This window comes from Macrobrachium nipponense, chromosome 32, assembly GCF_015104395.2.
Source record: "Macrobrachium nipponense isolate FS-2020 chromosome 32, ASM1510439v2, whole genome shotgun sequence".
NCBI classification, from domain to species: domain Eukaryota; kingdom Metazoa; phylum Arthropoda; class Malacostraca; order Decapoda; family Palaemonidae; genus Macrobrachium; species Macrobrachium nipponense.
In genome coordinates, this window is record NC_061094.1 from 8,131,854 (window position 1) to 8,149,375 (window position 17,522).

Genomic DNA, 17,522 nt, shown 5'->3' on the forward strand with positions numbered 1-17,522 from the left:
AAACCAGCTCTTAATGACGAAGATGACTCACTACTGTATACCAATCTTAATTTTCTTACATGATATTTACAGCATAAATATAGCATTATTCTTCAAAGATCGTGTATCCATGTATTATTTTCAGTTAAATGAAAACTGTGAACATCACTTACATATCCTTGTATGTTATCTTGCCAATGCCAATTGCCTACTTCAACCTTTAAAGTTTAATTACAGAATATTTTGACACACTCCATGTAATCAGCCTGCAACTAATTACTGAAGGGAAATTCATGCATTATCAGGTAACCCTGCTACGAAATATCTGTGCATCACATACAAATATTAAAAAGGAAGAATTTTAGTATTTCTTAACCTAAAAATACATCATAACTGATTCATGTTAAAGGTGATACATTTATTAATCGACCTCTTAGTAAGGATAGAGAGAAGCGCCTATATTACTGTAACCCCTTGATTAGTGTTGTTCAACGAGATTTCAGACGTAGAGATCGTGCATGAGGAGAATATACCTTGGACCAGCAGGATGTAATGTCCCATTCACCATTCCTTCTCTTTCTGAACTCTTATCATGATCTTCTGGATTTTCCTGAAAATATGAAGACGGTTAATGGTATGCAAAGTTATCATTAACAGACCAATTCAAATATTCAGAAGATGACAATTTTCCTTTCAATATACATACACTTATCAAATTCAAGGGAAATGCAATCTTGTTAGGGCATAAACTTACTTTAATGCTAGATTTGGGCAGGGTATTGTTCTTATTAGCAGGTGAAGGTGTGTATGGTGGTGGAGGAGATTCTCCATCTGCTGGGGGTGTGCCTGCCTTTCGGTCGCTCGAGTTGCTGTATTAGGAAAAAGTCATGAAAGGAATTAATTGCTGCAATACTTTGAACTCTTCTTGAAAACATGCTGTGCTTGAGATACAACGGATAAAACTATGACAGAAGTACTTTCTGAGGTATAGAAAAGAACGGAGCACAAACTTCTACCAAACAGAATGTTCAAGGAATTAAAAAAAAATTCTACTAAGGAAAAACATAGCAAATGTACATTATTTCATTCAGTCTACCAAAATCCAAATCCGGAATTGTAAGAATAATATAGTTAAACATGAATGTTGATGCACAAATAAGTAACAAAAACTAAAAATTCACAAATGCCTTTCCGTTATAGCATCAAACACAATCAATGTAAATGCCACTGGTGCACAGCTTGAAAATATAAAGAATTCAGTATTAAGGAAATAACGTACCCTGTAGTATTTGAAAGCACAAAATTATGATCAGTTGCTCTGACTACTGTCAAAATAATATACTACTGCTTACCTTTTCGATCGCCTTGGACTCTTGTGTCTCTTGGTTTTAGGAGAGGTGTACTTTATTTTGATGGTTTTTGCTGTCTCTACCTTAGTGTAAGGAATCTCTCTCAGTTCTGCTTCAGTCAAGCCTTGGGCCATTTGTAATTTGAAGTCAAGATGCTGACGAAGTTCATCTGGCAACCTACTGTTCTTGGCCTCCGAGGGGGACCGTGAGCGCGACCTGACAGACAATTTGGAAAAATGTCCTTAGTTCCAAGGCAATAGTTGGTCGACTGCCTGGGTACGCAAATACCCAGCCAATTAACGCAGAGAAATAATTTCATTTCATATAACTTAATCTGCATAGTACTAAAACTACTCCAGACTGGATCTACTTATGTAAATAATGTGTTACGGCAGAGGTTTGCACTTGTGTACAAACATTACCTGTGTTTTCTATGCCGTTTCTTATTGGAATGCTGGTGATGCTGTGAGTCTGCTTCTGTGTCATGACCAGAAGGCTGATACCCACTCTTATGAGTTAAATCACGGACGGTGGCAGTGTGCCCTCGCACCTGTGTGTGTTCTTCCTTTACTTCCACCCACTGGGCATCATTTACTGCACTACCAGACCTGAGAAGTTCCAACAGTTGTTTTAGAATACACAGGAATAAACTTAAATCCAATAGTTAAGTGATCAAAGTAGCGAGTAAAAATCTTATCTACAGTATGTGCCTGTAATTTTCATTCTAATTTCAGCTGACTTTAGCCTTCTATGAGAGAAATACTCACAAATGAATTGGGCCAAGGTTCACATTACAATACAGACAATGATCTGGTAAACATATACCATGCTTTTTTAATATGGTTGATAATGCATTACTATCACCAACACAGAAATATAAAAACACCTGACCATATCGCTATTAATGCGGGTGCCAACATTAAAATGGCTGAACTAACTTGTGGCGACGACGGCGATGACGATGGCGATGATGGTCCGAATCGTCTGAATGGTGCCTATGACGGTGTCGTCGATGACCTCGAGATGATCCCTTGCTGCTGGCTTCACTCTCTCCGTCTGATGATCGGCCACGACTCCTCCGGTGCCTTTGGAGTTTTTCAAGAAAATGACTTGAGATTTCTAAAAGAATCTTCATGGCCAGTTCTACTTACAGTTCATTCTGAACATACACTTTAACAAATATTCTGGATCTTTTCACACTTTAGTTAGGAATACACTCTGTACAATTCTATTACATCATTCAATTTAGAAAAGAATAAAAATATGTTTGTAGCAAATTAAAGGTTGTATTAATCCTGCCTGTTTGTATTTTGGAAAAAAATCTTTTTTGCAAATTGTACTATGGGCCCTTTACATAATTTCCATTTACCAAATTACAGTCTTGATAAATAACCTTGAAAAGTTTTTGAAACTTTATGAGCAACAAGCAGAACATACTCTATTTCCTGCTAACTATCATTACCTCCGGTGTCCCCTAGAATCCACAGATGACTGGCTATCTACACTGGACGTTCTCCGGGACACTCTGCAGTTTTCTGAAGTGGCAGCAGCCGAGTGAACTGATCGTGGCGACTCGCCACGAGGTCTATGGTCTCCATTCCGGTTACCTAAAATTGTGGCTGTGCCTCCTGAGCTAGCAACTCCAGCCGGATAAGGTGCTGATCTAGTGCTGCGAGGTGAATCACTCCTAGGACTCAGTGTCATGGAGGTGCTGCGGTACATGTGAGATACCCTACACAAGAAGAGCATAACATTTTTACCAAAGTTCTCTAGTTTAGCATGCGTGACAAGCTTATTTACAAAGAAAGCAATATACTAGTATGCAGTTCACGTAAATGTATTTTTTTTATCTTACAAGTATGACTGGAACTGGTAACTAACTTGTTGGAAACATAATTCACACAGAAAACAATGAGATTTTTAAATAATGTTTTAGTAGCAGGCAACGCACTATTTACAACATTTCTTACTGCAGCATAACCAAACTGTCCATGAGAGACACTTACGTGGAGACAGGTGTAGGAAGTTGAACAGTACTTCGAGTTTCAGGTTTGACTTCAATGTCTTCAACCCTTGGGGCTGTGAAAAGTAAAGCCAGCTAAGAATAGAGAATCAATGATAATCAAGTCCTAATTACAAATAATTGTTACCAAATATCACAGTTACTTCAGTCTGAAAACTTGACGTGAATCCTCTGAAATATATCTGAAAACTAAATGAGAATTCTCTAAAATATGAGCAAAAACGAACACATACCTTTTGTTATTATCCAGCAACGGAAAGCCTCTTTGTAATAGCATGATTAAAAAGGAAATACCTTTAAAAGTGAACTATTTCTGCTGATTCTATTCTATCAGTGACGGAATATATGCATTATCTGTATATATTATAAGACTATACACAAACATATGTATGTAAGAAGGTATGTGCTTTTTACTTACTGTCTTGTGCCCCCTCCACGATACGTCTTTGGTATCTTCTACTGGGCATTCTTGTGAATTCTGGCTGAGTTCTGGATCCAAGTTTTGCATCCTGTACAGCTTCCTTTTCCGTACGGCCACTACGTGTAAAAAGGCAAAGAAGGTATTTCTAAGAAGAGTAATCATAGCTTTTATCTCCATGAAAAGTGTAACAACAATGAAAAATGAACTGGTATTATTATATCTCACCCAAGTTTGGGTTTTTTGGTTAGTAGTAAGACTATTTTTTTCCCGTTAGAGCCACATAATTCACTATGGAAACTCAACCAGGAAAAAACCAAATGGCATCATTCAATGGATTCATGAATGTGCAAGTCCATGACAAAACTGTGTTAAATAAGGACATCAAACATATACAACACTGAAACTGTGACAAAACTGTGGAGAGAGAGAGAGAGAGAGAGAGAGAGAGAGAGAGAGAGAGAGAGAGAGAGAGAGAGAGAGAGAGTCATGCATCAAAACATCGAGGTACACACATTATCACATCTAAAAATAAAACTATAAATAATGACTAATCCTTTCATGAATCTAGGGAAAATTGAAACAGGAAAGTTAAATTAAAGGCTATAAAAATGCCAACTACTATTGACAGTACCACATTAACACACAGGAATAAGATGATAACGCACATCACTCCACTTATGTTATAAAGCATATCGTACCTGTACCTGAATTTAGACCCTAGTGAAAAGATGGCTGCTGGTGAATTGCCGGACGCTTGGGTCAGCCTGAAGAAGGCGTGGTGTTCCACACAACACTGCCACAAGTGCTTGCAGGCAGCTTTGCTGGGCGTCTCAAATCCATACGTGTTTTCTGAATTCTAGAGGTTGGGGAAAATTATGCTTTACTATTTGCTGTCATCTATTATGGTTGATTTCTTAAAAGCACACTATCGTGCTTTAAAGGGAGAAAGTTTAATCTAAAAACAAACTGATGCAAAATTAAGGGTCTACATGCAATATAACTAAAAATAATGACAATAACAAAACATAACTTCCTTAAGAAAAAAATAATTCGTTAAGAAAATCATCGGCCATTATCAGCCACTGACATATTAAGGTGTGGAATATGCAACAGTGTAACTTACATTTTTGTCTCTCACACGTAGCATGAAAAATCTTCCACGAAAGTAAACCTTCGATATTCGGGGCCTGTGAACAGAGAAGGACAAATATACACATCAAACGTATATAAAAAAGATAAATATTTTCAATTTTTATTTTACCTTACACATCTCCCATCAGTGAAGCAGGCTTCGGAAGGTGATGACCTTCCAGTTCTCAACATGGATTGGGCATGCAGGGGTATGTGTGTGTGTGTGTATAATATATATAATATATATATATATATATATATATATATATATATAATATATATATATCATATATATATATATATATATACAACCACAAAAAGAAAAAAACAGAAAAAAGTAACAGAAGAACAAAACAAAATATGTCGTGAACATTAAAGTCTGAGACCAATAGACACGAAAAGCAATTTCCAGACACCAAGAGTCTCTTAATCACCTCTCCTCCTTTTCCAAAGAGGTGAATCGGTATGAATGTCCCTCCCATTCACGTTATTTCTTTCTCCTTTCTTCTTCTTCCAGATTTCTCGTCTCAATTACCGACTGCTTTCCCGCCAATGGAAAGGAAACCAGTGTCCCGTTTATTATCGGGACCTACGCAGAGGGAGTGACAAAGGCGTCAATTATGACTAGCGAGGAAAAAAAAAAAATCAATTGGGAGGAGGTTTGGGGCAGGTGAATTAGAGGTGATGCCACGAAGACCAAAGGTTAAGACTCTCTTCACAAAAGAAGGTAAAATAAAAGAATAAACACAAAACTTTTAAGATGCGTATGAACTGCTGAACGATGGCCAAGCAAACATGTGAAGGCTTCACAATTAAAAAACCTATATACAATCCATCAAAGTCGACACAGGTTACAATATAGACTTTCCAAAATGTCACCGTAGCAGTCTGAACTTTTTTTCAAAATCTGTTTACTTCAACTTCTCGACCTCCCATGAGAGAGAGAGAGAGAGAGAGAGAGAGAGAGAGAGAGAGAGAGAGAGAGAGGAGAGACTTGTGGGAATAGGACAAAGGTAACTACCATATCCATTTATCCATTCTATGAAAACCACAAACACCAAGACAATGAACTTCGAACCGAATTTCCATTCATAAAAGACACGCGTACACAAACACTACAGGGCCGTCCTCATCACAAGGGATAGAAGAACTCTATCATTATCATCATCGCCGCAACGTCACACCAGTCTTTGAAAGGGATAATGACGGAGGCGATGGAGAGACAGTAAATGGCGAGATGAAACGGGAGGCAAGAGATCGAAGAGATGGGGAGATGGATGGGGGAGTGGTCGAGAAGGTTCTCTTGAGACACTAACGTGCACATAATCCACAATTTCTTGGGAGGCAGTTCGTAGCTGAAAGCACGAATTCTGCTATGCTTTTTCGAGAGAGAGAGAGAGAGAGAGAGAGAGAGGATAAAATTATACCACCAAACAGGACGAGTATAACATCAGCGAGACCTTCCAGCGATGTAGTATCTTAAACTTCTTGCTCTTGTTGTCAATGCACGGGACTTTTAATTTGAGTAAAAACTGGTTTATTTCTCACGAGTAATAATAATAATAATAATAAAAATAATAATAATAATAATAATAATAATAATAATAATAATCATAATAATAATAATAATAATAAGAATAAATAATAATAATAATTAATAATAATAATAAAGCACGAATTAGCAGATTTCTAAGAACAATATCAAGAATGCCAAATTAAGTTTCAGGCGATCTGTCGTCTCTTCCCGTCATTACATGTCATATAAAACACTGCATTACTGGGAAAGTACCCTTCCGCGGGCAATGAACAGGCAACTGAAATCGAATTACGACGAGAATTTCGCATAACTTGGCAAAATCACATATAGATGAAGTCATTAACCGAAAGCAAATATGACTGAAGTATTGCAGCGCCAGAACGCACAAAGACCATAAAGATACGGTAGTATTCGAAAATCTGTATTCTACACAACAATAGGTAACTAACTACTAGTTAGACGAACGAAAGACTTTGAGAGAACTACATCACACGCATAGATAAATAAACCTGAAAAACTATGAGGGCGGTATTTAGGAGCAGAGGGGATTTTGCTCCTACGTGCTGCTCTATGAACAAGAGCCCGTGCCGGTATAAGGCCAGCTTAACCTCCAACAACAACAACAAAGGGGATTTAAAAAGCGACAGACGGTAATGGCGGCAACTTCAAGCCCGAAATCCTGTAATTGGAACGATCTGAATTACAGCTCTTCCGTATAATCAGGCGCATTTACACTGGTACTAGTTCTGGATGACATAATCTATCGACAATCAGACAGTAGTACTGAGAAAGGTTCATATAGTCTAAGCGGAGGAGGAGGAGGGGGAAAAAACAGGTAAGACCACATCGATTCCTTCCTTACTTACTTACTTACTTTCAATCATGGAAGGAATGCTGCTCAGGTTACAATCGCCACAGGCAAAAGCAGAACTGGTGGAGGTTGTAAAGAAAGACGCTGTCCTAATGATTGGTTGGGGTTATTTCATCACGAGTTCTTCGCTCCTTCACAACCACCAGCCGGGAACATCCGCGAGAGAGAGAGAGAGAGAGAGAGAGAGAGAGAGAGAGAGAGAGAGAGAGAGAGAGAGAGAGAGAGAGAGAGAGAGAGAGATTCACTGTACTTTCATATATTTGCTCTTTTTAAATAAAAAAAGGCATACATTTCATACGAAATACGTTCATGATTGGGAAATAACAAGGTAGAGGGCAGAGACCAAGTTCTAGACTTTGGTAGAGACTATATACTTGACTTAAACCCAGCATTAGGATCCTTAGACGAATGAATCTTACCACAGCCTCAGACAAGTCTACTCCAGCAAGGGAAAAGACCCAAGGTGACCCTTTATAAAGGTGTCCACCAGCAAGAAAAGGGGACATATGGCAAGGGTTACTTTAGTCACAGTTTAGCAGACAATGTCACGATGATAGGAGGTGGTTTCCTCAACACCCACTCGTAAAATGAAAAGGAATCGATTCCAAATCCTCGAGGTCACATGAAGGCTTGAAAAGTACGAAAACAGCCAAGTGAGTTGAAAAGACAGAAATTATAAGGGGACGGGGGGAAATCTGACAAAAGTTGAGGAATGTACTTGCAACATCTACAAATCATTTTTCAAATGATCAAAGGCCAAACATAAAAGTCACAAAATAAACATTATATTAAGACACTGTTATCCACAACAGCCAAGACAAAAACAGATGAGATACCAGCTGAAGATGGTAGTTCTAGTGAAACCACCAAGTGATGTTGGACCTGTTTTATCAGACGATTGTTTATTTTTGAAGCATTTAGATGAAATAAATTCAGTTAAAGCGTCATTTATACCAATCTAATTCATATATTCCTCCTCGACTCCATATTACCGAACTCATTTTATGTAATGGAAGAGGTCCTCTGAATATTCAACTTTCTCTAACTTTCAAAAATTCACTCGAGAACCAGAGCTTTAACGACTGGTAACTCCTCCATTGTTGCTACGCTGCTCTTACATTTTTCAAGGACCTATGGCTTCTCTGTCTCCTGTCTGTGCCTAACAAAGAAATCGTCTTTGTGGCTCTTGACGAATCTTTCACCACAACTAAGTTGCAGGTTTCTTGATAAGTACAAAGCCAGCGTCTCATTTCCGTGGACATAAAAAATGAAAAGGCCAAACTTCGAGAACTGCTTGGTTCATTCAGAAGAAAAATATTTAACACGAGCTTCATTAGTGGTACCATCTTGTTGTCAACGACGCTTACAAACGTTAGATACTTACTTTGGGACTATAAAAGTAAGGATCAAAACCAGAGTCAAGATAGGTGGAGAATACTTCCACCATGTTGGAGGTGCAAACTAACCCATCGTGAATTTCCCATAACTAACGTGACACGTGTGTGTGTGTGTGTCTACTTATATAGTATTTTCACTCTGTTCTATCTACGTATAATTACCGTAACGAAAACCTTATAACAGCGATGTCTGTGTACACTTAAAAATGTGTTACAAACTACGACCATGTCCAAAATTTAGCAGGTGTACATGTAGCGAGTGTAGCTTTTATGTTTTGTGAATATTTTGTTCCTACTACTGAGTTTGTGTGATTGTCGTGTCATCTGCTGTTTCTGTCGAAAAATTATTTACCTTATTTCATTACATTATCACAACTCATTTTACTACGTAGTATGTACTTACATGCATACACATACATACACGCACATATATACAATATAAACGTGTATATCATACAAATACAAACTTCTATATAAGGAAACAAATGTCTTCATCTTACGCAAAGACCAGCAGCAAGAAACCTTGGAGAGTCTCTGGAGAGCTTAGAAACTTCGTTTTTTTTTTTCACCAGAAGCAGCTCAACAAAAGAGGCCTACTTACCAAAAGTAATTTCCCACTTTGGCCTTGTTTCTCAGAACGATGACACCAGAGGGAGTCAAACCCAGGAAGTATTCTATGTTGTCTTCTCCCTGAAAATAAAAACAGAACATTTAGTTTCACCAAACTATAATACACAATTCTTACATACCATTAAGATCCTACCTCTGGAAACTGTGAAGCCGTCCAATATACAGAAAGTACATGCTATTATAATCGATAACAATCTACCGCAAAATTACGAGCAAATCTTAATATTCAGAAGTGGTTCCTGCTTACGAATCAAGTTCACTCGGAAAAATACAACATGGCGATACTGATGTACTTATTTTATACCTATCAATATCAAAATATGTACTTACTAAGGTCAGGATAGCTATAGTGAGTTTACTTTGGTACAAAAATATAATGGCTAATTTACTGTTCAATACCACTTTGTGTCTTCAAAAAGAATTAAAGATATAATTTCATTATCGTACCATGGCGTTTCTATACATCAATACGGACTGGTTCTATTCAGAAATACATTTCTCATTCGTTCACCGAAAATGCGGACACAGACACACCAGTAACGCTGGCAAACAGCATCCGACTAGCTACAGGTGTGTTCTGGTGACTGGAAATTAATTTCTCGGTATAATGTTTTTCGGATCCCACAACAAGCTGTAGTAGTAGGTCCCGTTGCTAGGTAACCATTTACTAGTTCCTAGCCACGTCAAAATATCTAATCCTTAAGGCCAGCCCTAGGAGAGCTGTCCATTATCTCAGTGGTAAAATTAAGATATACTTAACGTTTTTTTTTTTTTACTGTGGATGCTTGGCTTTTGAATGCTTGAACGACTTTCTACATACTACATAAATCGAAACTCGCTGCTCAAAATGTAGTTATCGTACTTGATATACATCATCAGTAAAGGATGAAAAAATGTCACACGAAAGTATCACCGTTTTCTATAGGAAAACTCGTCCAGCTACGACACCACCTGTCACTTTTCGTAAAAAAAATATAAATAATTAACAAAATTGCATCTCTTACCACTCGCATATAACAAGTCCATTTAAACGTGGCATTTTCGAGCAATAGAACAGAAAATAGCCGGTGGTTTCACAACAGTTTCTTCATAAGGACGATTTCCTCCCTGACAATCAACGAAAAGATTGAGCCATTACCTTATGGCATCAGAGTGGATGATTTCGAGTCTGCGAAGCGGGTTGAAAGTGAGTGGACGGTAAACGGATGATAAAATGCCGGAGCAATCATTGTTTAAACAGACGATGGATAAGAATGGAGGGAGTTGATGCAACGAGGGGTACTTTGGAGCAAATGAACGGGTAATGCTACATAAAATGTGGGTGACTCACTGAATATGTGAAGCAAGGAAGGTAGAATAGAAGTCCAGAACAGACGCGTCATGTCTTAAAAGGCGAAAATTTGGAGGCAATTACAGGTTGTTCAGCCAACTCTACTTTACAGAATAGAAGTGTTGATGTTTAAGCAAATTGGAGAAAAGGGTGGAGACCTTGTGATGTGGTGTTAGCACGCACTAAATAGGGTGTAAGTAAATAGGATGTAACTAGTGTGTAAAAGACATCCTTGACTCAGTATTAAAGTTCTGAAGTGACAAATAGCCCTCAAGTCTAAAGGCTTAATAAAAAATATAATAATTTATGTGTACACATACATAAATATTACATAAGGATATTGCAACTTATACTTAGAATTCTTTTAGTTTAACTTTAAATGTAAAAACAGAGAGAGAGAGAGAGAGAGAGAGAGAGAGAGAGAGAGAGAGAGAGAGAGAGAGAGAGAGAGAGAAATCTGCTGAGATTACAATAAGCTCTTTAAAGCCACAAGAAAAAGTCGGAACTAAACTATCTTTTAGGTTTACAATAAAAGAACCATAAGCTAATAAAAGACGCAACGCACATAAGCACACAATGTCAGTATTACGATAAGAGAGAGAGTGCTGGGAGAGTGGGAGAGGGGGTGGGGAGAGGCACCACCCTACCCAGAATTTTAATTTTTTTTATATTTTATTTTATTTTATTATTATTCTTTTTGCTCAAGTTACCCCTCAAACATTTTTGAGTGTAACGTTTTCTATTGTACGAAAGAGTCACCCATTGAGTATCCAATCTGATCCCATCGTTCCTCTGTTGGCTTCTCAGGTAGGTAGTTCGAGACGTTTTGTGAAGCCGAATAGTTCTCGTGATTATATTTCTTGTGGGGGCTTCAATTGCATACATTGTTTGACGTGCGGGACGAGAAAAAACAGCCACCTTTTTTCTCTAAGATTTCTTTTGCATCATAGATTTCTTTTGCCGCCATCTGACAGACCACAGGCAGCTCGCCCCATCCCTAACCCAATGCCCGACTCGAGGAAACTATTCAATTCTTGTCCTTTTGAATCCTTTATACGCCTTGAAGCCTCATCCGGGTCCTGCCTTGAAGTCACGTGATCATCGACGTCATCAATAGGTTGATAGGGTACCATTTTCAGATGAACTGATGCTGAGACGTCAAACTTTGTGACACTGGGGGTTGGGATTTTTTTTTTTTTTTTTTTTAAAGAGATATAGATATTACACCCCCTGAATTATTCCAACAAAGATGATGATAATATTACGAAATGGTAAAATTACATCGATTACAGACTGAAGGGTCGAAATTCAAGGAGTCCTTTAAAGGAACACGGGAATGGTCGAGAAACCAAAGATGAAAGTAGGGATATCGCAAAATGTATTTAAATAATACACAAGTAACAATTTTAAAATTGTCCCTAGACAAAGAATAGATACAATTCACTTGTTATCAAAACTATATTTGAATGCGACACCTAGAAAGAGAGAGAGAGAGAGAGAATTTTCTCCTTAAAAGTCGCAAAACCGTTTACTTCGTCTAATCTCTCTCTCTCTCTCTCTATCTGGAATGATAGAGGGGGCGTGTGGGCACCTGGCGCCGTTTGGTGGAAAAGGTGTAATTACCTAATTGCTTTCTCTGCCTCTCTTTCAGCTCCAGGTAAGAGTCCGATTATATCCCCCCACCCCCACCACACCAAATACCTCCCCATCTCAAGAGCTCTTAAAACCCAATCCCCGGAATACGCAGATAACATTTAAAAGACCAATTGAAAGGATAGATCAACGCTGAGCCAATGAGCACTGGAAGAGAAAACTGGAAACATTTAATAACTTAACTTATAATTCATGAATCTCTCTCTCTCTCTCTCTCGTCGCGAAGCCGAGAAAGGGTAGCGGGAGGAGGAGGAGGAGGAGTAGGAGGCAGGAGGAGGAGGAGGAGGCACTATAACGCCCCAAAAAGAAGGCCCAGAGGATTTTATTTTGGGGAGATAAGCCCAAAGGTCTATTATTACCGGGCTTATCGGCAGAGCGTTAGGACTTACGACTTGATTAAATTAATGCCCAACGACTGTTCCCAAGTCAGAAATTGGATGCTTTTAAGAGTGATTACGGGCAAGAGCATAACTGCGGTAGGTAAAAGCTCTCGGAGGGAGTCGGGGAGAGGGGGAGGGGGAGGGGGGGGAGAAGGAAGGGGGGCGGGAAAGGGAACCTATACAAGTAACAGGTAATGGGAAACGGGTAATCATCAAGGATAATTGCCGTCATATCAAGACCTTCGGCTGCTTTTTCTAAGACGCGCCATTTCATATGCGCGGCTGTTTTCCTCGTCGGAAGGAGAAGCGTCTTCCCCAAGAATTCTGTGCAGAAAAAAGACTGAAAAATCCCCCAACCCACAACTCCCCCCTTCCCCTCGCTATGACATGCCTGAACATCAGGTGTCGACCTGAGGGTCACAATATACATACGGAGCAACGCTCAAGGACTATGATTACGCGATTACGTTGCACAAGCAAGAATTTAAACATCACACACACACACACACACACACACCAAAGGATATTTTTATATACTGTTCACACAGAGAGTGACTGAGCAGGTGGATGACACGTAGATTAAACTGGCAATCAAAAGCTATTTCTCACAAAAAAGGCGGAAAATAAAAGATTTTGAAGTCGCCAAGACAGTAATTTTTTAATCTCATTTTCTTAATAAAAACCAATGAGTAACTAATAGGCATCAAAATGGCCAAAAGCTTCAGTTTGGCAAAGCACCCTACAACTATAAACCGCGACAGAATGATTTCTATCAACGGCCATGATGAGACTATGTAAGACTATACGTCTTACCACGAGAGCAAAACCGGAGAGAAATAAATAAAGAAATCGCTCACATGCAAGGAGAAATAAGTGGTCGTAACTGAGGCTACGTGACCCACGTATTGATGTGACGAATCGCTTATTCTACGATCACTTCGGCCAGCATCCGAAAGCCTCCGTGAGAGGAATCTTAAAATATATTGACCGAAATGGGATCAGGCGAGCCTCATTCACTTCCTGCCAGTCTGCTGAGTGCGTACAGGTTCAAAGACGGGTACGGAACGTGTGCCGTGGTTGCTTTAGTAAAGCAGTGATGACCAAACCCCCCCCCCCCACCCCCACACACACACACACACACCCACACACCTCTATTACGATATAGATATCTATGCAGATCTCGACGGGTATGGAACGTGTGCCTTGGTGCTTTGGTATAGCAGCGGTGATCACCGCCCCTCCCCCACCCCACAGCCCCCTATGCCTACACACACACACACACACACACATACACCTCTATTATGATACAAACACCATCTATTCAGATATCAAATCTGATTCATAAACTTTGTTACTCAATAAAACACAATCAAAGGTTTACAAAGTAAGCAATGACAATAGTAAACTACTTACAAAAATGAAATGAATATCGTTTAATTGGCACACACCAAAGTTGCAAAATCGCTGTCGTTATCACTGCATTTTATCTTTAAACGCAAATAACAATATTAAGCATAGATGAAAACAAACACTGATTATAACAAAAACAAAAATCTTTCTTAGAAAGTACAGTCGTTATGAAATTGTAACTCGGCAACCCCTGTACCTATATCAAGACATTCATACAACTCATTTCAGTTATTCATGAGAAAAACTATAAGTTTTTGTCTTATAATTGTCCGTGGACAGAACATTAAAACTGGTCGACTCTTCTTTTTCATAATCAGACTCGATGGATCTACATTTTCGTTATTTCATCAAAACATCAATATCTAAACAGGAAACGCCCCTTTCGTAGGATGTAAAAATATACTTAAGAAACCTCTAGTAAATTTGGAATTTGGCAATATTCATACTGACTAAAACATGACTAGACGAATAATAATAATAACAACAATGAAATCCTTTAGCCTCCTAAGTTTTTATTTTAATTTTAAAATTTTTTTATTTATTTATTTTTTCAAGTATACTGAAGAAGTGAGTCTTAAAACTTCATCTGGTGAGGTAGATTCATTCGTCACGTACACGGAATGAAAGGTGTGTTCATTTGGGGACCGTGCAAACGGCTTCTTGCATCGTGGACGGTATTCGGGTAGAAGGAAAAAATGCCTAACGATACTAAGTACACGAGATCTTTATCATCATTCGCGAAATGAAGGGACGCGAACACACGTAGCCTGGAAATTGATTTTACTGGCTTTGATAGGCACCCCGACAGGAATCTCTTCCATTCACTTGTAAAGGCGATTTTCTTGGGATAACTGAGTCTGTGGACGCTTTTTTTTTTTTTTTTTTTTTTTTTCAAGTTTCACGCACTGGTTTGGTCGACAGTAAAAAAACGGGATCGCCAACGCGAGAATTCCGTAAAAACATTTTCTGGTACCAGTTTCTACATACGACATGATAAACCAACTTGAAGATACCTTAAAAAATACGCATGTATTTCTCTGCATACGCACTCCTAAAGTAGCGAAAATACAAAAAAAGTTACCTTAAAAAATACGTATTTCTGCATACGCAGTCCTAAAGTAGCAATAATACAAAAATGTCTATTTTTTTTCTTTTGTAAACCTCGAGAACAGAGCATGCCACCGAGGTCAGCTACAAAAGAGGAGGAAGATTAACTGCCTAAATAAACAGTGTGGACGGCCCTATAATTCTTAGCGACTTTGATAAACAGCGCCAGTTCGCCCTCCATTCCCCATCTAAGATTTATTATATAACTTCTTGGCTTTGACCAAAACCTTAAGCCCCTACAAGTGGCCCCCGAGGGCGAGCGATTTCGGAGAAAGGGCAATAAAAAAACGACGGGCAAGGGAACAGGAAATAGCAGGCTACAATAAAAAATGGAATGTACATATGGGTGATTGTAAAATGAAACGAGACTATAAATCTATAACGTTTTGGAATTCTCGACGGACAATGTCAAACCCACAAAAAAAAAAAATGTAATAAAAATACCGGAAGCAAGTAACATATGAAGAAGATTCAGTAAATGCTGTAAGATACCTGAAATCTACATAAACAAAAGCCATTTTTCTTGGTTTGTTTTTATATGTATGGTGTTTTTGCGCTGGATGAAGTCAGTGGTTATTCAGCAACGGGACCGACTGCTTTATACGCGCCTTCCGAACCATTTCGAGAGTGAACTTCCATCACCAGATATACACATCTCTGACACTTCAATGGAATGCCTGAGAATCGAATTCGCGGCCACCGAGGTGGCAGGTCAAGACCATAACGATCACGCCACTGAGGCGCTTATGTTTTATTGGATGATCTGAGCAAGAGCAAATCTGCAGCGATACGGCCGCTCGAGTAACCGCCACGTAACCACCTTGGTCACCATTAACAAGTTGAAAAAGAACAAGGCTTGATCCGACCTCCAGCTTACTCGGGATGCGTGCAAGATTTTCCCCCTCACACGTAATTTGTAAACATTATATTCCTAACTTTCAACGTAAATTAAAACGGGCTAAAATCTATGGTCAAATAGAGCCATGTTTCACTAGCGGAAATTAAAATAAATGTGCTATATTTATTATTAAAATAATTTTTATGTACCGTTTAACACGGACATTATTTATTTTCTATATTTTCATTCACATTAATAAAACATAATAAATTATACATATCCTATCCTAAAATTCATGTATCTAAACTCAACGCGAAACACCTTTTTCAGACCTTTTCATGATCTTCCATCGACTTTTCCTACCAGGCCCCCCTTCCCCAACAACAACAACAACAACAACAAAGTAGTTTGTAGGCTTACTCCCCGCGTAAGCAGAAAACGAATCACACTTTTGATACCAAATTCTGAATTCTGTTAAATTCTAGTCTTCCACGGTTGTCTTCTTGACCTGTTTCGTTTCGAGGAAGTCTCAACTACCCACGTCAACTATGCTAAGACTCCTATACCCAACGAAACAAGAAGTATAACTTATTCAGCTTTTGACCGGTGGCTTATGTAAACTGAAATGTTCAACAAATCGTCATGTCACACTTTGATGACCTAAGCCACCTGGCATAAGCAGAGACATAAAGGGTCGCAAACTAGACCCATTTCCTGCATATCTTTGTTCTTAAAACTTAATCGAATTCAGTACTAATTTCTGTCAAAAACAACAAACTCTTTCCACACTTCATCTCTGTGTTCTTGTCACGGGTAGAAAAACCATTGGCAGCGATATACCCTCCCCGAGGATGGAACGCATCAAATTAAGAGAATACAGATTTTAGGCCCAGGGCCAAGCGCTAGGACCTACGAGGTTATTCAGCGCTGAAGCAGAAACTGACAGTAAAAAGGTTTGGAAGGTGTGACAGGAAGAAACCTCGTAGTTGAACTATAAGTCAACTGTTAGGAGAAGGTGGAAAGTAAGGTGGAAGAAAGAGAATACGAACATAAGTAAAGTAAAAGGAAAGAAAGGGGTCGCAGCTAGGGGCCGGAAGGCAAGCTGTAAATAATCTCAAGTAGTACTGCCTATAGTGAACTGCGTGAGGTGCAATGAAGGCACTACTCCAGTTCAAAGACCCTTCCCTCTGTCCGGAATCATATCATCGCATCGTCATCATTGCGAACAGGAGTGTACCGACACTTGAAAATATGAGAGTAATATGTCATCAACCCCCCACCCCCCAACCAACGCCCCCTTCCCATGTAAATGAAGTCATAATGGATAAAAAACACGGTAGGATTCGCCAAGTGCCTTCCATGACACAAATAGCTGGGAATCACAAGACGAGCCGTTTTATCCCCGCTCATAATGTATGCTATCCCGTCCTGAAATGGTCTTTGGAGATCTCCCAAACGCCTTTTTG

At 38.9% G+C, this 17,522-nt stretch overlaps 1 protein-coding gene across 1 annotated transcript in view; it reads right to left on the bottom strand.

Moving 5' to 3' along the window:
• Positions 1 to 17,522, bottom strand: part of LOC135207202 (band 4.1-like protein 4A) — a 575,698-nt gene that overhangs the window by 17,759 nt on the left and 540,417 nt on the right. The window contains 12 exon segments of the mRNA XM_064238791.1: positions 513 to 589; positions 734 to 848; positions 1,332 to 1,544; positions 1,751 to 1,936; positions 2,267 to 2,413; positions 2,791 to 3,060; positions 3,335 to 3,407; positions 3,585 to 3,614; positions 3,770 to 3,888; positions 4,477 to 4,628; positions 4,896 to 4,959; positions 9,310 to 9,398. Of these exon segments, the coding sequence (XP_064094861.1) occupies positions 513 to 589; positions 734 to 848; positions 1,332 to 1,544; positions 1,751 to 1,936; positions 2,267 to 2,413; positions 2,791 to 3,060; positions 3,335 to 3,407; positions 3,585 to 3,614; positions 3,770 to 3,888; positions 4,477 to 4,628; positions 4,896 to 4,959; positions 9,310 to 9,398 (1,535 nt within the window).